General features: G+C 37.1%; 1 protein-coding gene across 1 annotated transcript in view; it reads right to left on the reverse strand.

Moving 5' to 3' along the window:
* Window positions 1–200: 200 nt before the first annotated feature.
* Window positions 201–27,334, reverse strand: part of NDC80 (NDC80 kinetochore complex component) — a 52,507-nt gene continuing 25,373 nt past the window's right edge. The window contains exons 10-16 of the mRNA XM_082668046.1: window positions 25,458–25,663; window positions 22,411–22,563; window positions 19,437–19,526; window positions 12,095–12,187; window positions 11,441–11,571; window positions 10,503–10,605; window positions 201–469 (exon numbers count right to left, since the gene is read on the reverse strand). Of these exons, the coding sequence (XP_082524172.1) occupies window positions 332–469; window positions 10,503–10,605; window positions 11,441–11,571; window positions 12,095–12,187; window positions 19,437–19,526; window positions 22,411–22,563; window positions 25,458–25,663 (914 nt within the window). The 3' untranslated portion in view covers window positions 201–331. The remainder of the gene's footprint in view (window positions 470–10,502; window positions 10,606–11,440; window positions 11,572–12,094; window positions 12,188–19,436; window positions 19,527–22,410; window positions 22,564–25,457; window positions 25,664–27,334) is intronic.

Consider the following 27,334-nt stretch of genomic DNA (forward strand, 5'->3'; position numbering starts at 1 on the left):
TTCTAACTATCTCAAGTTAGGCAGAGAGATCATGGGAAAAACACACTTTATTGATGTAAGTTTATTAACTACAGGTACATAATATAATTGGTCTTTCATAACTAAAGGTAACAGTCCAACCAGTTATCATAATTTCAGGTTATACATACCTTAAGTTAATGAACTAGATTTATAAAAGATATAAAAATATTTCACGGGCTTGGGAAGATGTGGTCATGAGACTTCATTGCAAGGAGGGATATAGGATATGCTAAGAGATTTTTCAAACCTACAAAGGACATTTCAAAATTTCCACTGTTAATAAAGTTCTCGCTTAATCAACATTTTATCTTCATTCATCAGAAGCCTTAAGTAGAGCAGCTTTCTTCTTATACTTGTCTCCAATCTCTCTAATATTGTCCAAGAGATCTTCAGACGTGTATTCTTCATACTCTCTATCAGCTTTAGCAATCTGCTCCTCAAGATGTTTCTAGTGGAAACAATTAACAATTGTTAATGTAAAAACATTAATTTCTTTTAAAGTGTTTAATTGTGAAATCTACAAATAAGAGTATAACATTTGTAAGAAGAGGAATAAAAAGAATACTCTTGCATCCACCTAGCAGGCTCCTTTTGTGCCCTTTCCTAATCTTATACCCTCTTTTCTCCCAGACACCACCATTCTCCTGAAAGGTACTTTTCTTTATACTTTTACTACACACACACAGATTAAATATATAAACGATATACTAGTTTAGTGGTACTTGGTTTTAACCTTCATGTTTACTGAACAATATTAAATGTAATGTGTTATGACTTGGTTTTTTTTCCACACAGAATTTTGAGATTCATTCATGTTAATGCATATAGCTATAGTTTATTCATATACTGCTATATAACATTCTGTTGAATGAATATACCAACATTTACTTATCCATTTTACTGTTAATGAATTTTTGTTTGTTCCCAGGTGTGGTAGGCTGACTCCTCAAAGGTGTCCATGTCCTGATCACCAGAACCTGTGAATATGCTATCTTACATGGTAAATGGAACTTTGAAGATGTGACTGAGTAACGGATTTTGAGAAAAGGAGATTATTCTGCATTATCCTGGTGCGTCCAATGTACAACGGTCTTTGTAAGAGGGAATCGGCAGTGTGGGAGTCAGAGAGAGAAGACGTAAGGACAAAAGAGAGCTCAGAAAGGACAGACGATGCTGTGTTGCTGGCTTTGAAGATGGAGGAAGAGGCTGCAACCCAAGGACTGCAGGTGACCTCTGGAAGGTGGAAAAGGCAAGGAACTGGATTCCTCCCTAGACCCTCTAGAAGGAGTACAACCCGGAGGGACCATTTTAGACTTCTGACCTCCAGAAATGTAATCACTCAAATCATTTTCTGGTCTGTGGTTCAGATGAACAATACTTGTTAAAAAAGGATCCATGAAAGGTTATAGAGCCACTAAGTGGCTGAACTAGGAAGAAGTGGGTAGAACCTAGGTTTTCTGACCTAGTATTTATTCCAGGATGCTTTTCTTAGTTCTTACCACTAAGCAGAGAAAGTACTGGCAAGCAAGCAGCCGTTCATGTCATTCAGGAGAGATGAGGGGATATAAGATCAAATGTTCTGTTTTCAAATAAATGAAAGCCTATTAATGTGATATTATGAGCTTTTTTCCCCCTTAAACAATTCACAACTGGGAATACATTATCTCCTAATAAATTACCAAGGAATTTTAGATTTAGCAATTTATTTTAGTTTTTGGGCTCTGTACAGCAGGTTGGAGGAATAGTTTTATTGTTAAACTTTCAAGCTATGTGAAAGGTGGAGCTAAGGGAGACTTCATGTTTCTGAAATACTATTTTCTGTGTTTATACAAAATTAACAGAAAGGAATGTTAAAAAGAAACAACTGGGACTTCCCTGGTGGCGCATTGGTTAAGAATCCGCCTGCCAATGCAGGGGACACAGGTTCATTCCCTGGTCCGGGAAGATCCCACATGCTGCGGAGCAACTAAGTCTGTGTGCCATGAATACTGAGCCTGTGCTCCGCAACAAGAGAAGCCACTGCAATGAGAAGCCCGCGCACCGCAATGAAGAGTAGCCCCCGCTCACTGCAACTAGAGAAAGCCCACACAGCAACGAAGACCCAACACAGCCAAAAATAAAATCAATAAATAAAAAGTCCATAAATATATTAAAAAAAACTTATAAAAAAACAAACAAACAACAGGCTATAAATGGATTCACTTGAGCTAAGCCTATGTCACTAAAAGGGACTTAATACCTAACCTAATTGCAGTTTCAACCTTCCCCAGGAACGTAATCTTTACTGGTCCTTTTGGAATTTCCTGGTCAGCATCAGTGAGGTAATCTGCCTAATAACAACCTTGTATCCCATAAAGGGAGGTGACCTTGCCATCTTGCCTGAAATAATCCTTTTTAAATTTATGACTTCTTTGTCCCCCCCACCCCCTACCCTGCCTTTAAAAACCTTTTCTTTTCTGTAGCTCCTTGGAGCTCCTTTCTATTTGCTAGATAGGATGCTGCCCGAAACATGAATCACTGAGCAAAGCCAATCTGATCTTCAGATTTACTCAGTTGAATTTTTCTAACAGTTTTGGTTGCAGCAACGGGATCCGAAGTGAACTTCTGATAGGGTCTCAGGAACAATGAGAAATGCAGGTGTGGTACCCATGAAGCCTTTGGTTCATTGTCTTTCTCACTGTTTCTGAGGGCCGTGGGTAAGTTCCTCTCAGTTCTGAGCTCTGCTCTATTTATGTCAAGGCTCCAGATATAATTGGCTTTCCACACGTTTCCTATTTGACTGGAAACTCCAGCCCTTGATTCTGCCCCAAGAATCTATTCACATGGGAACTGTTAGTGGCAGTTCCAAGTTCCCATTTATGTGGAGCCCCTGTCTGCAATCCCATTTGCTGAGGTTTGCTGGCTCAATCCTTTTCCCACCCCCCAGGTGACACACTGGAAACTGGTGTTACCAGCTGGAGTAGGACACGGTCCAACTTAAGAACCAACTGGGTCTGGAATCGGACTGGGTCGATTTAGGTGGACTGGGTCCAGTGTGAGGCCTCAGATGAATAAAATTTTGTTTTAAGCAAAGGCTATTACTTATAATGGTGATCTTGGAAGAACTTCCCCCCCCCAAAAAAAACACCCCTACAAAAACAAATTAAAAACCCAAACAAAATACCCCTCAAAACTTAAACTAACAGGGCTTCCCTGGTGGCGCAGTGGTTGAGAGTCCGCCTGCCGATGCGGGGGACACGGGTTCGTGCCCCGGTCCGGGAGGATCCCACATGCCGCGGAGCGGCTGGGCCCGTGAGCCATGGCCACTGAGCCTGCACGTCCGGAGCCTGTGCTCCGCAACGGGAGAGGCCACAACAGTGAAAGGTCCGCGTACCACAAAACAAAAACAAAAACAAAAAAACCCTTAAACTAACAAATAAAAAACCAAATAAATAGAAATAAAAATAAGATCCTTAAAATCAAAAGAGTTAAGTACACTACCTTCAGACATACCTGCTTATGGTCTCAGAAGCTATAAATATCTACAAAGATGGCCAAAATTTTACTAAAGACAACCTGGAATTTTGTGTCTTGAGGGCTTGGCTTGGTAACCATCAGATTGCGAGCCCCAAAATATGGCCTGCCTGACAGAAGTGTGTGCCGAACTGCATTTGTGGCCAGGGTCCTACCAAACTGCCACCAGCCCTCGGGGAAAGTACAGTGGCCATCATGAGGAAAGTTCCAATTAGATAGATAATTTAAGAAGTGCACTTAAAAAGTACACAAAAGCCTCTAAAAAGCTTCAAAATTGCAAAATAGTTCATTGAAAGGTTTGTTACAAAAGGCTAACGAAAAAGACATAAAGAGGCACCTAAAACAAAAGACTAGAAGACTGACATAACTCCTGCTGCTGTCCTTTATCCTCCTTTACTTGAGTATTCATTTAGTAATCCTCTCTCTTTCTACTCTGAAGAGACTTACAAAACCATAAACAAAAGTAGCCAAGTGAATGGCCCTACAGATGCAACCATGTCTGCCTTCAAGAGAGGGCCTCCATATGGGCCCCTCCCAGAGCTGACAGAAGTCAGGGATTTTCTGGTAAACTGCTATATTATTTCCTTGAACAGCCAAGGTAAATGAAAATACTTTAAAACCCCACTCGGAGTCTGCAGATGAGATCCTGGGAAAATCGGCAGAAGCTTCCTAAGGGTAAGAATTCTTACTATAGTCAGATCTCCTGGACCTCTGTCTGTAGTACCCAGTAGAGAGAGGAATATAAAATATCTTTTGCACCATTTTTGGGGATGCCTCTTAATTACAAAATTAATATACAGAAATCTATAGCATTTCTATACACTAATAATGAACTAACACAAAGAGAAATTTGGGAAACAATCCCATTTACCATTGCATTAAAAAGAATAAAATAGCTAGGAATAAACCTACTTAAGGAGGTAAAAGACCTATACTCAGAAAACTATTAGACACTGATGAAAGAAACTGAAGATGACACAAATAGTTGGAAAGATATACCATTTTCTTGGATTAGAAGAATATTGTTAAAATGACCATATTACCCAAGGCAATCTACAGATTCAATGCAATCCCTATCAGACTATCAATTGCATTTTTCATAGACCTAGAACAAATAATTTAAAAATTTGTACAGAAACACAAAAGACCTCAAATAGCCAAAAAAAACCTTGAGAAAGAACAGAGCTGTAAGTATCATGTTCCCTGACATCAGATTACACTACAAAGATACAGTAATCAAAACAGTATGGTACTAGCACAAGAACAGACACATAGATCAATGGAACAGATAGACAGCCCAGAAATAAACCCATGTACTTATTGGCAATTAATCTATGACAAAGGAAGTAAGAATATAGATTGGAGAAAAGATGGTCTCTTCATTAAGTGGTGCTGGGAAAACTGGGCAGCTACATGTAAAAGAATGATATTAGAACATTTTAACACCATATATTCAATACAAAAACAAACTCAAAATGGGATTAAAGACCTAAATGGATGACTGGAAACCATAAAACTCCTAGAAGAAAACATAACCAGTACACTCTTTGACACTGGTCTTAGTAATATTTAGAATATAAAATAGACATTTACACACATAGAATATAAAAAAGACATTTACACACACACACACACACACACACACACACACACACACACACACAAAACAGAATATAGAAAGAAAATCAGGCATGGCTTTCTGGACATAAGAGAAACGATTTTTGGCCAAAGTCATTTTGTGATCTAAGCCTGGCCTCAGTGCTTGCCCTTGAACAGGTCTCAGTAATTAATGATCTTAAGGGAACAGAAGAATGCAGAAACAAATTGTTATCAGACAAGAGAAATAACAATAGCAAAGGTATTTTATCTGTTGTAAAGACTTCCAGTTCTGTTTCAATGTGGAACATTAGCCTGAAGTGCTCAACGTTCAGATCAACTGGAACCTAAGGGACGATGATGTTGACCTTTTCTGACACTTGTGGCTTGAAGCAAGTGAAGTCTGGACTCTGTGGACTGCCCAAGCCCCTTCATGAATATGTATATACCCTTAGCTTAAAACTTCCCCAGCTTTGCTGTTTGGGGAGACACTGCTTTGGGAAAGATCCCTGGTGTTCTCCTTATGTGTTGCAAGTAATCATAAATCCTTCCTTCCCCCAGTCTTGGGCTTGGTTGTGTCTTTTGGCTCGACACCCACCAAGAGGCAAGCCCAATTTTGAGGTAACACTTTTACAGAAAAACTAAAGATATTTGGGTCTATTGGTAAACATGTCCAGTGCCACACATAGAGAAATTTACTATGAGAAAATATGCATTTTTATAAAAAGCATTTATAAATTTGGCAAGCCACAGAATACCAGTGTGAGTCACAATTGTTTACTTCTTAGTTTCCACCAGCAATTAAGGTTTTTAAGGGTTAAAAATTCTAATACATATGTAATTAAAGTTACTAGAAACAAAAAGATAGCTGTAGAAGGTTTATAGAAAAGGAATCTCGTGAAAGGAATTTATGCATGATCAAACTGGGAAAGACAGAATGAATTTATTATAAGGATTTAAAAAATAAGGTTTAAAATCAGTAGTGTACTTATGTAAAATTAAAACTTAAATTTCTGGGGCTTCCTTGGTGGTGCAGTGGTTAAGAGTCCGCCTGACAATGCAGGGGACATGGGTTCAAGCCCTGGTCCAGGAAGATCCCACATGCCGTGGAGCAACTAAGTCCATGTGCCACAACTACTGAGCCCGCGTGCCACAACTACTTAAGCCCATGTGCCTAGAGCCTGTGCTCTGCAACAAGAGAAGCCACTGTGATGAGAAGCCCACGCACCACAACGAAGAGTAGCCCCCGCTCACCGCAACCAGAGAAAGCCCGTGTACAGTCAGCGAAGACCCAACGCAGCCAAAAATAAAATTAAAACAAAAACAAAAACAAAAACCCTTAAATTTCTTTCATCTGTTAAAAGAACAAAAATTTATTGGACTATTGGTCTGCTTCTAGTAAGTGATTCAAAGGTTTTTCTTGATCTTTTAAGCAATCTGCCAAGAAAAGAAAGATTTTGTGTCTTGTCAAAATAATTTCCTGTGTTTCATGTTTTTTAAATCAGTTCTTTGATTACTTAAGAAAACTGAGTCTTCCTTATTAAAACAGCTCATTCCTTATTAAAACAGCTTCCTTATTGAAAATAGTCTTCCTATTAAAACAGTCTTCCTTATTAAAACAGCTATTGTTTTGTTTGTTTGTTTTGGCAACTATTTAACTTTCTGCATTTGCCTTCTGTCACTATGGTTAGATAAATAACTTAAGTATTGTTTCACAGTGACCTGTCTGACCAAGTATTTTAAAACCTTGTGATAAGGAAGTTTCCTTGTCAATTCCATTATAATAAACTCTTATTAAATCTTTAACAATGGGCATTTTAAAAAAGTCTTCTGTCATTTCAGACAGTTATTGCTTTCCTCAGATGCTTTTGTAAAAGTGTTCCTACAAAAGTGCTTCATCTTCAAGAAGATTCACGGAATGGACTTTTGAAAAGTACAGGTTTCTGATAACTTTGAAGATCATAAAAACGAACTGTATAAGAATTTCCAGAATTAATGGAAATACAGGATTTAAGCAGAATAAGAATTAATGACACGGGACTGAATGAACTGAGGAGGATGATTAAAATTTTTATGACTTTTTGTTGTAAAACATGGCTGGTTTCTTAATTTTTTTGTTTTTCCAGATTTAAAGAAACCTTTTCTCTTAAGCCATTTATGACTTAACAGCAATTGGTAAAGTATACCTTTGTAAACTAAGATGAAACATTTACTTTTTCTCCCTACCTGAACACTCCAGAATTCAGAAACTCTTAAATATTCTTTTCAATAATCTGTTCTTGTAACAGATACGACTGGAAATATTACCAAGGGCTTTAACTGGGATTGTCCATTTGACAGAGATGTACATAAACTCAGATGGGACGAGACAGTTTTAAGGTATTAAGATGTACATAAACTCAGATGGGACGAGACAGTTTTAAGGTATTAAGTTTGACTTTATGGAGCCAATAAAGCCCCTTGAAAACTTGACCTGGTACCTTGCTTACAAGGTTCCAGCAAAGCAGTCTTAAAAAGAACTTACATGGTCAATCACTATTCTTGCTGCACTTCTGTAAATAACCAAGCCAAATTTAATGCAGACAAATTAGTTTTACTGTGATTACCCATGGAAAAAATAAACAGGGATAATTGTAGAGAGAAAAGTTATGCCTGCACCTTTGTGGATATTAGATTCCAGTCCTGTTAATTGTCTTTGAGGTTTTGTCACATATCTGTAAATTGGACTGGATCCTAAATTCTTCTAGCTCCTCAAATATCTGGCTACAACCCTCCAAACTAACATTTCCAAATTTCTCCTACACTTCTAATTTAGAGTCAGTAATAACAAAGACTGCCTTGAATTTCCTTGGACGAGAATTACAACAGATCCTCCTCACTACCCAGATGGCAGCCAAATTTCAGGGACGTGAATCTCAGATATACATCTCCAGCTGAAGAAGGCTCCACCTGACATCTGGTCCTATATAAACGCTGGAGACCTCCAAATCAAATTGATAGGAAGAGAAGCAGCTGACACTGAGGTAGAATGCTTCCTCCCAAGATGCTGGATCAAGATTCATGCTTTAACTAAACATGAAACCCTTTCTTCTCTTTCTTTCCTTTATTCTGGCATTGGCCTGAAAAGATAATGCCATTATCCGTATCGCCCAGGTCAATGCTCAGGTGGGTAACATTTCAAATTGCTGGATCGGTCATTAAGAAAACAAAACACTCTGATAGGTTCATGATGCAAGAGATCCCTGGTCTGTTTCTTCATTTCTGGTTAATAACCCCAAACTTGGGGAATTTGGCATCCAGGCTCTATACAAAGTGACACAGGCGAGGGTAACCAGAATAAAGCTGCCTGTGTGTTCTACAGATCCTTAAAATTTTCCTGGTCTCAATGGATGTCACATTTCCAGTACTGAGCCACAGATTCAAATGGGAATTACCAGGAGGGATTCATTACTCTGGATTTGATTCCTTGGAGAGAACCCTACCTTCCCTGGGTAGGAGTTACTGCAATTGAGGCTATGATCAGGAACCTCTCGCTAACTCTTGAAAGCATTATGGAATTTGCCGCTAAAGCAACAACTGCCCAACAAAAATCCTTAGACTCTTTGGCTGAAATTGTTCTTGATAACAGGATAGTCCTTGATTATATTTTAGCTGAGCCAGGAACTGTTTGTGCTGTGGCCAACGCCACCTGCTACACCTGGATTACCACTTCTGCGGAAGTTGAAACTCAGTTAACGTAAGATCACTGAGCAGGCCACTTGGCTTAAAAAGGCGACTCCTTCAGTGGGGTCTTTGACTTATTTGGTTTCGATTGGTTTGGGTTTTGGGGACCATGGCTTCAAAGTGCACTTCAAACACTGGGGATTATCTTGCTTATTATAATCATAATGGTCTCCTCAGTGCGTTGCATTCTCTTAAAAGCTTTAAATGCATGTTTGCAGCTGCTAACCAACAAGCAAATGATTTCCCTAAGACTGGAAAATCAGTAAAGAAGCAAAGGGAATTGTTCACAAATCAACAATTGTGAACTTGGAGCTGGGATCTGTGAATATTACATGGATTAAGCAAGAACATCATGACCTATGAATACCACACAAAGCATCAACAAAAACTGCAAGCAATAGTTGAGAGTGGTGCTAACGCCTTAAATTTTGATCACGTCTCTCTCAGTCAAGCTGAGAGTGTGATCAAAAGGGGGGAACTGTTAAAAAGGAACAACAGGCCCAAAATGGAGTCACTCGTGCTAAGTCCATGTCACCAAACTAGGACTCGATACCTAACCTAACTGCCGTTTCAACCTACCCCAGGACTGTAATCTAACTGGTCCTTCTGGAATTTCCTGGTCAGGACCAGTGAGGTAATCTGTCTAATAGAATCTTTGTCCCACAAAGGGAGGTGACCTTGCCACCTTGCCTGAAATAATCTTTTTTAAATTTATGTCTTCTTTGTCCCACTCCCCCTCTGCCTTTGAAAACCTTTTCCTTTCTGTACTCCTTGGAGCTCCTTTCTATTTGCTAGAAGGGATGCTGCCCAACACATGAATCACTGGATAAAGCCGATTTGACCTTCAAATTTATTCAGTTGAATCTTGCTTTGTAACAGGAAAAATATTTGTTATTAACACATGCTCTTTCATCTTAACTAATATGTTTTCAGTATGTAGAATATGGCCTGGCACAACATCATTATATACTGTTGATGTAATAAATATCATTGTATGTTGTTTATGCAAACAAAACAGATTATTTTTTATTAAGGGCTTGTACCTTAAGCAACAAGAAGAGTAACTTAATAATTAAGTGACAGAGTTGCACAACCCTCACCACAATCTTTGTGCCCATCTGCCCTTATTCCCACTCCAGCTCCTGGATTTGCCTTTTCGGAACATTTTATATTAGTTAGTCATAAATATGTAGGCTTTCACATCTTTTACTGAGCATAATGTTTTTGACATTCGTTCATATTGTAGCATGCGTAAGTGCTTCTTTCCTTTTATTGCTGAATCATATTCCAATGTATGGGTATATCATTCACCAGTTAATAAATATTTGGGTTGTTTACACTTTTTGGCTATTATGAATAATGTCGCTACGAACATTTGTCTGCAAGTCTTTGTATGGACATATATTCTCATTCCTTTTGGTGGGTTGATACCTAGGAGTGGAACTGCTGGGTTATATAGTAAACCTATGTAAAACAGATCACTTTACGAAATGCACACTGCTACACAAAATTCTTCTGATAAATTTTTACTAGATCATATTTTCTACAGAAATAAAATTTATCATTTAATTTCTGTAGAAACAAAACAGAAATACATAAAAGTTTTAAAAAGTTTTCTTAGAATGTAGGAAAGACCTTCACACACTTACCTCTACAGACCCTACGTGTGTAGCAACCATCTCTAAAAGACGCTGCAAGTTATTTCCCACTTTTCGTCTTTCTTCAGTTGTGGTCTGCACAACTAGTTGGCATCTGTAGGATAAAAACTCTTGTTTGAATTGTCTAGGACAAAACCTAATATATCAGTTCTAGCTACCTCACTTCTTTTTATATTCAATAAAACCAGGCTGTGATTGGTATAGGTGCTGCTTGCCCAGTGTATCATTCACAAAGGTCCAGTTCACAATCATTAAAACAGAAATAAAAACATTTTCAAAGATCCCATGCAAGCAACAGCACAAAACAGCACCAAAACCTCATGCTTTAATATACAAAGCTTGGGAGCAAATTGTTTACCTGAGTCTCTAAAAGGATTGTAAACTTAATCAGGGACAAGACATTAAATACATATGAATGAGGAAATAGGAGTCTTAGGCATTCAAATTTAAATTAAAAACAAAGACTATATGCCAAAGATACCTTCAACTAAGTTTTCTGTCCCTAGGCTACAAATAAGGAAACAAAGAGGTGTGATTTTCTTAAGGATTAAGGTGTGATTTATTAAGGTTGGATACTTCCAACCTCAAAGAAAGTTTATTTTGTAGTTTTTTTGAGGGCCCCTTAACACTTAAAAGAAAAAAAGTGTATTTTAATATAAATTAACATAGAGCCTATGGGTTAACTATTCAGTCCCCTTCTGACTGAAAAGATAATAGGGGGGCAATAGCTATAATGGTAGCAGAATGTATTTATCTAGGGAAAGTATCTCAAGTGTCTCAAGCTGTTCTGCTTAAGTTCTACTCATCACTCCCCCCTGCCCCAAATAGCTCTATAATATAAATTAAAGCAAATAAACTTAGGCCTAGTTTTATATAAATGTTAACTAAACTGAAAATAAACATTACAAATCTTGGCAAGATGAACTTACTCCCGCTGAATAGCATCTAACTCATTCATAGCTTCACTGAGGCCCTCGTTAACTGCACTCTCCAGCAGGTGCTTGTGTTTCTCCAAGGACTCCAGCTCATTGGCACATTTTTTGTCCTCTTCCTCAGCTTCCTATCAGGATAAAGTCATGGTTACGTTTTTTCAGTATTCACATTCTACACACTCCAGGAGGATTTAAAAAAATGTATGTAAAGCATTTAAAAAAATCAGGTTGCACCATCATTTGTATTTGCAGGATGCTTACTGCTTTACATGTAAGAGACTTTTAAAATGGTCTTTTGGAAATTTTATACTATAAACATAAATGTGACCTTTTCAATAGGCCTATACAGAATTCATTTAGCAGTAATTTCAAGTCTGTACTACAGGAAATATACTGAATCACAAATGCAAGTATAAAATATTAATGGAATACTAAACATGTTCTATGGTAAAATAGCTGAATTCCAGAAAAAAGTCCTCTAGAAAAACAAAATAAAATAACTCCTTAAAATAAACTTTGGGTGAGAAGATTAAACTAAAGACAAGTTATAGGATATAGCTTAAAAATTTCAGTTTGATGTCAGAATAGATGCCTAGTCCATTAACCATGACATGGCTTTGGATAACCTAAACAAACGGGCAAAGTTCTTACCTTAACTTTTTGTTGGTGAAGATCATCCAGCTTTTGAACTTCTTCTTTCAGAGTTCGCACACTTCTCCTGCTTTCTGTGATCATTGTATTTAACTTGAGGAATAAAACTTTGGTTGAGAAATCATAACTACACATCAAAAAAATTTTAACAAGTTATAAAACTTTTATGTTATCAATCAACTAACTGATCCATGTTATATCTTCTAGTTTTCGTGGGCTCTTACCTTTTATTTGTCCTATAAATTTATTATTTCCCAAAGAGAAGTTAATTTCAAGAAGACATGTTTTTTAATACATAATATTTAAATGCAGAGTGGTATAGTAGGGCATTAGTTAGGAATTAAAAATCTGGCCTAATTCTCACTAAAATAAAGATACAAATATCTGTTTTTCCACTAGTGGCTGTGGGAGTACTTTTTAAGATCTCATATATATTATACAAGTATTACATAAAATTAATATTCTTATATTAACTTAATAAATAAAAATTGTTTTGCTCTCTAGTTTTGAAGTCTCACTTTATTTAGATTTTATCTACTTGAGTTAGTTATCTAGATATCATTTGTGTGTTCACTTTCTGGGATGTTAAAGAGAACTATTTATATTGATTTTGTTTGATAATATTTGCTAATTGGTTATAGTCAATGCATTCTTCCAAAGAGTAATAAAGTAACTACATTTAATCTTGTTCAAGCTTGAGCTTTAAGATCTGATGAAACCAAAACTGGGAAAAAAAAAAGTGTTTCTAAAAAAAAAAGAAAAAAGTGTTTCTGAAGTTCATTTCCTGTTGACAAGTGCTGATACCAGTTGATATTGGTAATTAATAGAGAATGTTTTTCAGCTAGATCAAGATGATAATATTTCCAATAGGAAACAGAAAATAGTTGACATCTTTCTTTAAAAGGATGATTCTACACATACATAAATTTAAAAAATATATACCTTTTGGGAAAAATTTAGTGAAACTATTGTTATTTGGCAAAAGATAGGATGGTAAAATGACCAAACTTATTAAAGAAACCTGCACATAGTACTTTTTTTGCCCCCTTTTCTTTTCTTGCATATAGTACTTCTCATTCAGTCATCCAAAGTCCCTTGTAAGGGACATTCCTTTCTTATTTACAAGAAGAGAAGAGTGGGCTGGAAAGAATGCTGTTTACTCAGGATCACACAACTAGCATACGCCCAGAACTCAAAACTAACTCCAAGGTCTTTTTCTAATACCACTTGTCTTTCACATTTTAAAGACCAGAGCTACTGAAGCTATAAACTTTGCTTCCAGTCTAAAGGTATGCTACTTCTGTAGTGAACAAACTGTTTCATTAAACTCATCTGCAATAAGACCAATCAACACCCAAATAATCAGAACTTCCACTAGGCCCTCCTGGTTGATCAAATGTGTTGTTTACTTTTATCTGAGCAGCTCTACTTTCCATGTCAGCTTTACTAAAGTTACATCAATTAATTAAACATTTTTTTCCCCGACTACAAAAGTACACATTTCCACTGTGGTAAACAGGGGAAGCATTAAAGAAAATAACCATCACCAATAATTCTGCAATCCCTAAGACCTACTAAGATTTGGCTTCCTCCCTCCCTCCCTTCCTTCTTCCCTTCCTCTCTTTCCAAATTTCCTTCCCTCTTTCCCCCCCCTCCCTTCTTTCTTAGCTCTCAAGTTGCTTATAAGCAAAGAAGATACCATTAATTAATTAGATGATTTTTTTTCTTCTATAATTGAGATGACAGAAGCCACTAGACTGCCTCCAGTCAACCAACCAACCAGCATGAGACCTTTCCTTCTTCCTTCCAGTCAGTTTCAGGATGCAGGGCACACATTTTCTTCATGAAGAGAAGTAACCCCTCCAGCTCTTCTCTGGATCTCATGCCTTTTTATTTCTTCACAAGCAGACTCAAATCCATCAATTCCTTTCGTTCCTAATTTTTTAAACTTTACCCTCTTTCCATGAACTCTCTCCCTCGTCATTAAAACCAAACAAACCCCTCCCATAAACAAACAAACAAATTACACACAAAAAACCAAAAATCTTTCCCGCACACCACTTTCCAGCTACTGTTCCATCTCCCTTCCTTAGATTCAAACATTTGCAATAGATTTGTAGTAGTCCCTGAAGAACTACCTTTTCGAATTATAGTATCTTCCTCTTTTACCATTCAAACTCCACCAGTAATATGCTTTCTGGCTCTTCTGGTTCATGAAGTTGCTCTTGCAAATGAGGAACACCTTTACGGCTAAAGCCAACACGCACCTTTCAGACTTAATCTGAGTAACATTTGTAGTTACTGATCACTCCCTACTGAAACCTTCTTCCTTGGTTTCTAAGACCATGGAAACTCCTGGTTTCCTCTTTAAGTCTTGGGAGGTCCTTCTAATTCTTTCTTATAGATTTCTCTTTCTCTGCTTGTACTTTGGATGTGGATGTTCTCCTAGTATTCTCACCTTGGCTGTATTCTCATTCGCTCACTTAGGAGAGCTCTCTCTCATTCTCACACCTGGGGAATCTCCTGACTGTAATTACATGTATGCTAAAAATATCTATCTGTATCTATATTATTTCCAAACCCCAACTGCTTACTGGACATTCTCTACTTTGATATCCCAGAGACCTGAAACAGCATATCCCAGCCTGAAATTCTCTGTTCTACAACCTTCTTTGTATTCTTTATCAAGGTTTTAGGACATCACCATTGACAAAGAATCTCTCTTTGACCAAACTACTCAGGATCTTCTGAACTCTCTTCTCAATTAGGCTGACTTTCGGGCGTTCATGTTTGTCTCTGTATTATCCAATTTTAAGCAAGAATCCTGCTAAGTCACTTTAACCAGAATCTCCCATCCCGAATAACTGATCCGGTTCCTCATCCTCTACCACGGCCCAGGTGATGGCTGATCACCTTGGCCTGCCTTCAGCAAGAAACCTGTTAGGTTGGTTTAGCCAGAATCCCCCCTAACCCTGATATTTCCTCTCAGTAATTTTCCATCCACTGATCCCCACTCTGCTCCCTGGCTATAAATTCCCACTTTTCTTTGCTGTATTTGGAATGAGCCTAGCCTACTACAAAACCTCACTGTAATAGCTCCCCCCCCTTGAATAAAGTCTGCCTTATCACCACTAACAAGTGTCATAAATAATTTTTCTTTAATACCATATACCAAAGCTGGACACCTGGACATTCTTAATTTCTCACTCTTCCTTAACCTTCACATCCAAGTGGACCACTAAATTATGCTGTTCCAATTTTTTTTTTTGGCCGCGCTGTGCAGCTTGTGGGATTTTTAGTTCCCCGACCAGGGATCGAACTCTGGGCCCTCAGCAGTGAGAGCGAGGAGTCCTAACCACTGGACCCCCAGGGGATTCCCTGTTGTTTCAATCTTTAAATCTCTTTTCTCCATCCTCACTGCAGTAGCGTTGGTTTGAATCCTTATGGCTCAGAATACTGTTAGATCTCTTGTGTGTCTCTAGTCTCATGTACCTCTAACCTGTTCTTCAAAATGTCAACACTGTGAGTTTACTAAGATACACAGCTTTTATTCCCTTGCTTAAAAACCTTCAATGGTCCCTGCTACCTATAGAATAAAAATTCAACCAGTAAGCAAGAACAAGTAAGTCTCTTCAGAATTAGGTTTTTGTTTCTCCAGGCTTCTCCTCTATCCTATTGATAACTTAAACTCATGGTAATTCTTCTTTTTTTTTTTTTCATGGTAATTCTTTAACATGCCATGCTCTTTGGTCTCTGGGCCTTCTGCAGTAGGGATGTGTGTGTATCCTTTCATGTATCCACTGGCCAACTCCTTCTTGTTATTCATCACTCAGCTCACCTACCACTTCCTTCAGAAAGAACCTTGTGCTTATCTTTGGTGTATTGTAAGAATCCACAGCATGCTGTATTTACACTCCAAAAGTATTATGATGAAAGTGATTGTTTTCATGTCCACCTTTCCACACAAAATAAGAATTCACAAAGGCAGATATTACATCACCAACACTGATTACAGTACAGGCATGTATAGCAGACTCTTAAAAAAGTTTGCTAAACAAATTTCAATTGCTAATATCTAATTTAAACTTTACACTTTATTCATAAGTATGATTGGTTTAATTTTCTTCTTTTGTGATAATCTTCGTTAGGTTGCAGTATGAGGGTTACACTAGCCTTATAAATTCCCTCCATATTTATAGTGTTTCCATTTCTCATTTTGTTTTTTCCTGCTTTTTCTTGAACGGTTTTCGCAATTATTTTAAAGTACTTATCAGATTGATTAGTTTTGTTATTTTAATCTATTAATTTCTGTTTAACCTTTACTATTTCAAATGCTATTTTACCTTATGCCATCTTAACTTGGTTAAACTACTTGTCAAGTTAGAAAAAATAGTTTTAGTTTTTAGTCTCAAGCGTATGACGTCACTGATCACTCCCTTTTTTTCCAGTTTTATTGAGATATAATTTATGTATAACATTGCATAGGTTTAAGATGTACAGCAAGATGATTTGATATATGTATATACTGTAAAATATTTACCACAAAAAGATTAGTTAGGATCACTCCTTTCTTGAAAAGTCTTCCCTACTTTGCCTTTTATAGCAGATCCTCTTCTGATTATTCTTCAACCATTCTGTCTACTTCTTCTAAGTGCTTTTCCTACAATTTCCTTCTTTGGCCAATCCTTTGCCTCTTTCTTCTACAATTCTCCCTAAGAAATATCACCCACATCACTGGCTTCAACAATCACATATATACTAGAGACCCTAAAATCTGTACTTTCAGACCCAATATCTCTTTTATGTTCTGAATCTATTGCTTCAACTCCCTTTTGGTTTTCTGTGGTCAATGGACAGCAAGCTCATCTCCCAAGCTGTCCTGGTTACTCCCAGCACTAGGTTTTCCTCCTCTAGGTTGCCCACCCCAGAAAAATGGAAGTCACTGTTGATCCTTCTTTCTCTCCTAGCTTTCTTTTTTTTCTTTTTTTTTTTAACTTTTTGGCCTGGCTGCACGGCATATGGGATGTTAGTTCCCTGACCAGGGATCGAACCCACGCCCCTAGCAGTGGAAGCGCAGAGTCTTAACTGCTGGACCGCCAGGGAAGTCCCCTCTCCTAGCTTTCATTTGGCCACGAAATGCTTGGGTCCTACCTCCTTAACATTTCTTAAACCTGTCCCCTTCTTCATTTTCTATTCTAATACTATGGTTTAACCTCTTAATTTCAGTTCCCCTCTACTCATTTTTTTCTATGCCCAAAGGAGTTTTGCAAAAAAAATGCAACTCTGATTAGCATAATTGCATATATTGGTCTTCTCCAAATGGGCTTTATATTTCATATAAACTTTAGTTATATTTATCTTTGGAACATTAATATGGGGCCTAGCCTATTGTAGGCATTTCATAATCACCTTCCCACCCTGCCCAAACTTTCCTGCCTATAGCTTTTAAAAAGTTTCAAGTCAGGGACTTCCTTGGTGGCGCAGTGTTTAAGAATCCACCTGTTGGGGCTTCCCTGGTGGCACAGTGGTTAAGAATCCGCCTGCCAACGCAAGGGCCACGGGCTCGAGCCCTGGTCCAGGAAGATCCCACATACCGCGGAGCAACTAAGCCCATGTGCCACAACTACTGAGCCCACGCACCACAACTACTGAAGCCCATGCACCTAGAGCCCGCGCTCCATAACGAGAAGCCACCACAATGAGAAGCCCGCACACTGCAACTAAGAGTAGCCCCCACTCGCAGCAACTAGAGAAAGCCTGCACACGGTAATGAAGACCCAACGCAGCCAAAAATAAATTTAAAAAAAAAGAAAAGAGGAAGCCATACAAGGCTAAATTCCTTAAAAAAAAAAAAAAAAAAGAATCCACCTGCCAATGCAGGGGACACGGGTTCGATCCCTGGATCCTTGGTCTGGGAAGATCCCATATGCCGTGGAGCAACTAAGCCTGTGTGCCACAACTACTGAGCCTGCGCTCCAGAGCCCACGAGCCACAACTACTGAGCCCACGTGCCACAACTACTGAAGCCCATGCACCTAGAGCCCATGTGCCACAACTACTGAGCCCATGCGCCTAGAGCTTGTGCTCCTCAACGAGAAGCCACCTCAATGAGAAGCCCGCGCACTGCAACGAAGAGTAGCCCCTGCTCGCCACAACTAGAGAAAGCCCGTGCGCATCAATGAAGACCCAATGCAGCCAAAAAAAAAAAATAAAACATAAAAAAGTTTCAAGTCAGTTGAAAATATGTTTCAGTCAAGAGGTTCCTATTGCTTGAAATTCACACCTTTTTGAGAGTCTTCAGGTTTATTGCCCATTCCAACCAGAGAGAAATTGAACTGAAGCAGGCTAAAGGAAGACTTTACCTCAAATAACCATCACCCCTGGGGAACACCTGTTAAAGCAGTCCGAATTCCTATCTTCTTTCCATACTGTGACGTTACAAAACCCACAGATTTGTAGAAACCCCAAATTATAGTAACAATAGTATCATGAAACTCTTCACTTATCTAACAACATTTTCTGTTTGTGGGAGGTGTTAAAAAATTCTCTCTAATACAAAATTACTTTAAAAGTTATCTGTGAAATGCATAGATTTTATTTCCAGATGAGAGAAAATAAATGTTTGTATTCTCAAAAAAGACAGGATTTCTTTTATATCTTGAAATCTGTTAGCCAGAACACAATCGTTCTCGAAAAGTTGAATTAGCTAGGCGTTTCCTTTAACTGTTTGGTGTTATATAAATAATACCTTTTGCTTGCATTTGAGAAGTTTTTTTAACTTTTCTTAATCAACTATAACAATGTTTACTCTAAAGGTTATTGAATATAATAGTATTCTTTCTCAGGTGTATTGGTGATATTATGTTGCAAGTATCTCAGAAGCAGGAATTTTCTGAAACTACTTTTGGAAATAGACTTTTATAGACATTTAAAGTTGAATCTCCCTGAATTCTATGGTCCTGAGAAATCTGGTAAATGGAAGTCTCTTAATGTATCATAGTTAGTTAGCTTCTAACTGCAAATGATAACATACTTACTTTTATGGTAGTCTCCTCAATTCCCTTTTACTATAAAAAGGAATATTACTAAATTATCTTAAGTTAAAGGAGGCAATTCTCCGTTAGAAAAAAAGCGAGCTTTACTCAGTTTCATATCACTTCATCATCAATGATATGGGAAGCTTAGAATGTTTAAGTAACTTAAAAAGTTACTTCAAGTATTTCTAGGTCAAGGGTGTACCTGACTCTCATTTTTCATAATATTTTATTAAAAATTCATTCCTTATCAATCAGAAAACACAAAATGTTATGTTTGTTTATAATGACTCTGTTTCATTACTTACTTGTTCTAAAGTATCCTCTAACCCCATCTTTTTATTTAGAGCTTTATTAGTTTCTTCTTCAGTTTGGTTCAAGAGTTCTTTGAGTGGTACCTATAAAATACATAGGAATGTGGGTTACATATGACATATGTAATTACAAAATTTCTCTCATGAGGCATCTTTTGGAGAAAAAAAGTGAAGCCATGGTATCTTTAATCTAATACACCATCAGTAAGAAAATAAAACAAAAAATTTTTAATGCAATTTCTATAACTATAGAATGTAACTTGCTTTTGGTTTTGAATAATTGCAAAATTCTAGATTTGCTTCTCTACTCTAGAAATTCACTGTTATTATTTAAACATTCTATAAGTACACTTAGTTTAATTGAAGTACACTTGAAAACAACTTATATGTAGTTTTTATTTTTATGCTATGCTCTCTAGATGCGTCATTTTTCTCTTAATCCTTTTCAATTATTTAGTCTTACAATTATCTGCTTATATTTCTTCTTTATTTTTACTTATTTATTCTTTTGGCCGCGCCATGTGGCATGCGGGATATTAGTTCCCTGGATTGAACCCGTGCCCCCTGCAGTGGAAGCATAGAGTCTTAACCACTGGACCGCCAAGTAAGTCCCTCTTCTTTATTTTTTTGCTCCTCATTCTAACTCTGTTGTAGAAGACTTGAAACATGGCAAATGTCCATCAGCAAGGACTGGTTGAATAAGCCACACAATGTAGGACTGAGGCTACAAAAGGAACGAGGAAGATCTCAACACTGTCAGGGAGAGGGAAATTCCCCCTCTACCCTTCTTGAGTTCTTGTGGCAGGACTTATAACAAAACTGAGAGAAAAGGGACTCTCACCACTTTCCCTTCCACCAGATACTGCAGTCAGAGACCCTAGAGGCTGACATGGCAAGAAATCTTACTTTCTGCCTGCTTTGGCAGATATCCCAGGATCTCTCAGTGGCAGTAGTTTTCCAGCTGGTGATTTCTCCAGGCTGGCTTGTCAAAACTGCCTGGGAGAGGGAAACTTCCCCCTCCCCAACAACATACTACTGTGAGAGATCTGGGGTGGGTTGATCCGTGAATAATGGAAGGTGGGTGTCCAGATATAACTCAGGGACAGCCAGATGGAAGAGATGCATAGGGCAAGGTATGTGGGAAGAGGTGCAGCGCTTCTATGCTCTCTGGGCATGCCACTCTCCCTGCATCTCCACATGTACACCAACAAGCTCTTATCTGCTTGCATTTCTTATATTTATCTTCTATTCTACTGATTTTGTTTGAACACAGTACTTCATTCCTTCCCCTTTTTCTTTTATTGAGATGAAACTCACACTTTAAAATGGTTAAACTGAAATAATTAAGTTAAAATATTAATTTAACATAAAATTAACTCTTTTAAAGTGCACAACTCAGTGGCATTTAGTACATTCACAATGCACTCTCATTCTAGAACAATTCCATCACTCCAAAAGAAAACCCTGTGCATTACTATGTTTTCAGTAGGTCTTTTGAAGTCACTGCTGAGTTTTAATTTTGGCTGTTCTTTTTTGAGAGATGCAATTGCCTCTTTAATCTCTTTAAGAACTTTTCTCCAAATACTACTTATAACAGTTGGGGCTGCATCTTCTTGATGCTATTTCTATTTTTATTGTCCTATTATCATGTAAAACTATTTCCAGGGAGCCAAAAAAAAAATTTCCCTCTTTTCTGAGCATATGCATTCTTTCTGAACCAGGTAATCTTTTTTACAGCAATTTAATTCAGGAAATTGTTTTCTTGAACTAGCATGAAAAACTACTCAAAATAGAGGTGAGTAAACTCTATCTGCCTGCCTGCCTATCTATCTACCTACCTAGCTATTGCTTGAGAAACAATACAGTAAAAGATTAAATGTTTACTGGATGCATTTTTTTCTATTAAAAATGAGTTTAGCTTTATTTAATCAAAGTCTGTCCACCAACAAACTGTAATCTGGGAAAGTAGGAACTGTATCTTTCTAGGTTTTTTGTTTTTTTTTTTTGGCCACACTGCACAGTTTGTGGGATCTTAGTTCCCTGAACAGGGACTGAACCTGGGCCCAGCAGTAAAAGTGCCAAGTCCTAACCACTAGACCACCAGGAAATTCCTCTTTCCGGGTATTTTATCTCCAGCATCTAGCAGGTATGGAACGTAGTATGTACTCAATAAATAATTTATGGGATAAATGAGTGATTCTAAGGGGAAAAAAAATGCATGCCTTTAGACTTTGATTGACATGCTTCTATTAAAAACTATTTTGAAAACTGACATTTTTTGGGGGGCCACTAAAATACTAAAATCTGTGAATAATTGAGAAGTTGAAATTAACATTTTTCTTCTCCAAATTACACCTTTGACTATATTTGAAAATTATGTGCAGTTTTCTCATTATTGACTCCTGGTGTTACTTAGTGCTCTATTATATCTCATGCCTTCATGTGTGTCCTTGTGCCTGAAACTTTTCCACAGACCACCCTCATAAACATCTCATCTTTGAAGATTTCATTGCAGGTTCACCATCTCTGTGGGGACTTTTCTCTCAATTCTGAGAACTGATCTTGTTACCATACCTTGTAAAGGCTTCTAATAAAGCACGTATATAGTATTTATTTTTATGTCTTTCTCGCTGAGGGGACTAGTAGCAACTTGAGAGCAAGTATCAGGTCATTTTTGTCTTTATAATCCTGGCGTCTATTTTATATGTAATCATATCTTTTATTGGATAGTTGAATAGGTGAAGTATGTAGAGAGGAAGACAAGGCTTTATAATTTGGAGAGTAAGGTACAATAGAGAGCAGATGTGTACTACCAAGAGGAAAGAAGATAAAAAGTTTCAGTGCTGTATTTCTATGTTCAGTCCTGAGTTATGGACATGCTAAAGTTTAAACTCTTACTTACAAATATTATGAGCCAGACATCAACCATATCATTTAAAAACCTTGTGAAGTACTCACGATTACGTACATAAACTTGAGCTCTGTATTTGACAAGGCAGTTGGCACCAGCTTCAGGATTAAACTTAATTTCAAAGTCATAACCTTTGGAATTTTCAGCACCCTTAGGGATAAGTTTTAATTTTCTAGCCAACTTATGATACTCTGCTAATTGTGTTTCAATCTGTAAGAAAAGAACACAAAAACAAACATTAAAAAAACCCAGAGCCCCATTCCATATGGTTTACAATTGGCATTTTTTGGCAGTTTTACACAAAATTATGTGTTTTTTAGTAGTTTATAATTTAGTATTTTTATAGTAGTTTATAATTTTTTTTAGTAGTTTATAATTTAGTATTTTTAGTAGTAAGAATGGCAGTTTTAAAATATAAAGAATGAAAGATTTTTTTCACATTAAATTGTAGGATAGTTTTAACACCATAATTAATTAGTAAGTAATATACTACTGTTCCTCCATTTATCTGACAAAGAGTTTGGAATAAAAGTCCATGTTTAGGTATTAACTAAAATTTACTTTTTAAAGTACCAGAGAAATTATGAAACGAAAACAAACTTAGTTTTGTCAATGTACAAAATATTTCATTTATCCAAAATTAGAGAAATGTAGTCACTTAAGTCTCAAAATATTATTTCAACTGTTTTGATAAAAATATTTTACTAATATGTTCCACATTTCCTGGTCTCCTTCCCTTTGTTCAAGGCTCTGTTCAAATTATATCATCAGAAAGGCTTTCCCTCTAATATAACACCCCCAATTTCTCTACCCTCTTGCTGTACTCTTCTTCATAGCACTTATTACTACCTGACATACATTATTTATTTGTTCATCTCCGTTAGTTGAAAGTATGCTCCATGAAAGCAGTTGCATCCCCAACACCTAAAACAGTACTTGGCATACAGTACCTAGTTTTTGATTAAATAAATGAATTTGCAGAGTCTAGGCAATTTATTTTCATACTGCTTCCTCCATTTAGTACATACTTAGTTTCTCATTGCTGTTATCCACCCATAAAATTGAATACTTTGAAAGAATGAAATGGCAAAAGTACTTATTGGAATCTGATTAAATAATTTGCAATTTCCAAAAATTTATCAGCTCTCAAAAGCAATACTACTTATATGTTAAATTTAAGATTCCTTATTAATAAATCAGGAAATCATTTCAACTACTATAGTAGCTCTCCAGGGACAACTAAAGTATGTAGGTCTATTTGTCCTTGCAGTAAATGATCACAGGGGTAGTTTCTTCTGTTTTTCACTAGGATTTTATTTCTGTAATAAAACAGCTTTCTCAAGCCCATGCACTTTATCACACCTAACTGCAGGGAGAGCAAACATGTGGCACATTTCTCCTTCCCACAGCTAATTCAGACAGTGAAAACTCATCACACTCTTTCCTGATGAGTCTAGATGCAGCCTCAATGTCTATCTCAACAAAGAGCTCCAGAAGGACACTACCAGTCAGAGGTGGCATGTGGAATAAAAATCAGTCTAGAAATAAAGGTAATGGGTGGAATGTTTGTTTGCCTTTTGCATTCTGCTACCATTCTTTAATCTCTCTCCTACTCAGTACCCTAAGGCTTTCTTCTCACTGTCCATGGCCCTACTCTTGCCCTTCATAGGCCACTGCTTACCCACTTCCCAGATAACTTTCTCCTTTCAGCCTGATCCTCCAAATCAAACATAGCATTCATACAGCTAGATTTCGCTAGTTAAACAGAGTTTGCCTAAGTCCAGAGACTCGTAACTTCCCCTTTCCCACACAGTGCTTGAGAGAGAAAATATATTAATAATTGTTGAAGTGACATTTCAGGTTCCCGACCTAGTCTAACCACACTTTATTTTATAAATAAGGAAACTGAGGCTATGAGAAGTCAGAGGACACGCTGAGGTCACAGAAACATGTGGTGGCAAATCCAGGGCTAACACAGGTTTACCAAATTCTAGGTTCAAAGACTTTTGGGATCACCACCACAGCCTATTTCTTATAAATGTATATTTTTCTCCTTAATACACAGGGACAGAGATTACCAGGTCAGGAGTATGAGGGAGCACATATGAATCTCCAATAGCATTACCTACAATTCAGCTTGTTATTTCTGCTACCTTACTGCCACAGATCCTTATCTGACTGGTTTGCTCCCTTCTACCCATTTTTCACATTACCAAAAATGAGATCTTTCTGAAATATGATCTTATCTGTTTAAAAATTTTAAAGGCTTCCTGGAGCTTTCAGGATAAAGTTCAAACTTCTAAACGTGCAAAGGATCTTCACCACTTGGTCTCTGCTTATCCTTGAATCTCATCTTCTGCACATGCTCCCGTCCCTTGCTACTAAGCTCCAGCCATACGAAAACCTTAGGGTACCAGAGTGCACCATGCTATTTTCTCCCTGAGCTTTCCCACAGACTTCTTTGTTTGCTGGCTCCCCTAGCCTTGCCATGCTAACTCTCCCTTATACTTCCCAATTCAGTTCAGGTGTACATCTTCAAGGAAGCCTTTCTAAAATCAACCTCCATCCATCTCCCCACACCATGCGCACCAAAATCTTGGTTAGGTGTACTATATGCTCCCTCAGTACACTGTGCAAACCTCTATTGGAGGTCTGATCTCATGGTAGAAAATATCGACTAGAATGGAAGTTTCTTAAGCTTCTATGTCTTTTTATCTCCCCTCTATGCCCAGCATGGTAAGTGGCACACAGCAGATGTTACATAAATGTTTAAGTAGTGAGGAGGTAAATGAAGAAGTGACTCATATCCACTTCTGGAATAAAAGGCTTGGGATTTATGAAAATTATTTTCATGGCCTTAGAGACTTTTTTGCTCACTTCTTGTTTCACTATTGGAAAATACAGGCTACCTTAAAAATGACAGAGAAATTGGGCTGTTATTGAATTGACATAAAGGGATGAGTGTGTTTTTAGTATAATGTCAATGCTGAAAAATTTTACCTCTTTAGCCAATTTATTCTACCCACTCAGTTGTTCTTAACTGGGATAGACTTTTACAAACGTAAGTCTGAATGAAGTGCCACTCTGGGAATGGTATGACATACCGCCTCTTTGCCTCGGGCATATTTCAGTTCCTCATTCCACAACTGCTGCTGTTCAGCCTCCAGGTCCTTGGTTAATTTATTAATGGTCTGCTGCAATTCATTTCTTTCATGGTTTATTCTCTCAATGTCTGCAACTGAGTACTTCTGGTTATCAACAATATTCTGTAGTCGAGAATTCTCCTGTTTCATTGTTTCACATTCTAGTTCTGCATTGAAAAAGAAAAAATTTGTTAAGTTCCTTCAATTCCTACAAATAAAGTGTGCCGTTATTTAATAGAGTTGACCCCCACACATGATTATGATTAAGAATTGTTAGACTTAACAGATAGTCTGCTATTGTTCAGTTAAAATGCTTTTAATACTCCTACATGATTCTCTGCAAAAAGTCAGAAAAGCTACAAGTTTTTCACAAACAAAAAATATTTATATAAACATACGTCAGTTTATTCTTATTTCACTGATATTTTCAGTGGTTTCATAAGATATTAAGCAACCATAATGGTTAGGTTCTTGCTTTACTAAAATTTGTAATCATGAACGATGATATTGTACCAAGAGAAGATACAAACAGCAAATGATCATGAAAGGGGAAGAAAAGTTATCAAATTTATAATATTTGGTGTTCTATCGAACAGTGACGCCAACATTTTATGACTCATAGCTTATCAAAAATATGACAGTATTTTTAAGCAGACTGGGATAAATGGATGAGGATGCTCATGACCAAAGGGGTCACAGAAATCATCCTGAGGGCTGAGAGGATCAAAATCTCGGCTTTGTTATAACTCAGTCGTATTATAGTACTGTAGTTGGGAAGCTCCACACCTGAGCTCAAAATGAATTAATGGTTGGTTTAAGTAAAACTTCATTTATTACAGGAATCGGCACAAAAAATCCACAATATACAATATCTATAGAGTTACATATATCTCATTCACACTCTTGGCCATGAATGACTTCAAATAATCAAGAAAGTTAAAAAAATTCAGAATAAAATATTTTAGCTTAACAGTTATCAAATTATTGTCTCAAACTAAATCACTGTGCAATGGCAAATGATTGCTGAAGTATTTCTCTCTCTCCTACCCAGTTTGCCATTACTGGAAAAAAAGTCTCACAAGAGAAGTGGGAAGGATAAAAATTCTCTAGATTAAATACCAATAAGGAAGATAAATTATTAATATTATAAAGTATTGATTTAATTGCATTACAAACATTACTATAATAAAAAATTAGTTTATGGCTCCTTGTCGTCATGGAGAACAAACATTAGTGGTCAAGTTTAAACTATTTAAAGAGTTGGTTTACAGCAAAGCTAATATATGTAATCAGACTTATTTGGAAAAAAATAAAACAATTTATCAAATACTCCAGATAATTATTGTCCTTGATTTTTGACAGATGATCAATATTCCATAGACTAAGAACTAAATCAAATATCCTAAGGACTATCTACATAATTCCTACATGACACAGATACAGCCCGTAAAACCCTAAAAGAATAAAACTGAAGCAGGTTGAGGTCTGGGAAAATAGTATAGTAGGTCCATATAGTTATTTATTTATTTTGTAAACTGCCAGCCAATGGCTCGATCTCCTTTTGGCACCATAGAAGCAACAATCAATTCATGTGTCACAGTATTTTCAGGGTTTTATGATTAAGATCCATATGTGTTTATGAAAACAAGGTTAGGAGCACACCAGATATAAACAAGCTTTTTTTAGTTGGGCTTTTATAGTACTAGCATCTTTCCATCTTATTTTCAATCAACTTAAGCTGCTGAGTAGCTTAGGAGGTGGTGATAGAGGATAAGGCAAATATAGCAGACTGAGACCAGCAGAGATTTAAAAATCTGGCTTATTAATTACAAGGTGGA

The sequence above is a fragment of the Grampus griseus genome (assembly GCF_964374135.1).
Source record: "Grampus griseus genome assembly, chromosome: 12".
Taxonomy (NCBI): Eukaryota; Metazoa; Chordata; class Mammalia; order Artiodactyla; family Delphinidae; genus Grampus; species Grampus griseus.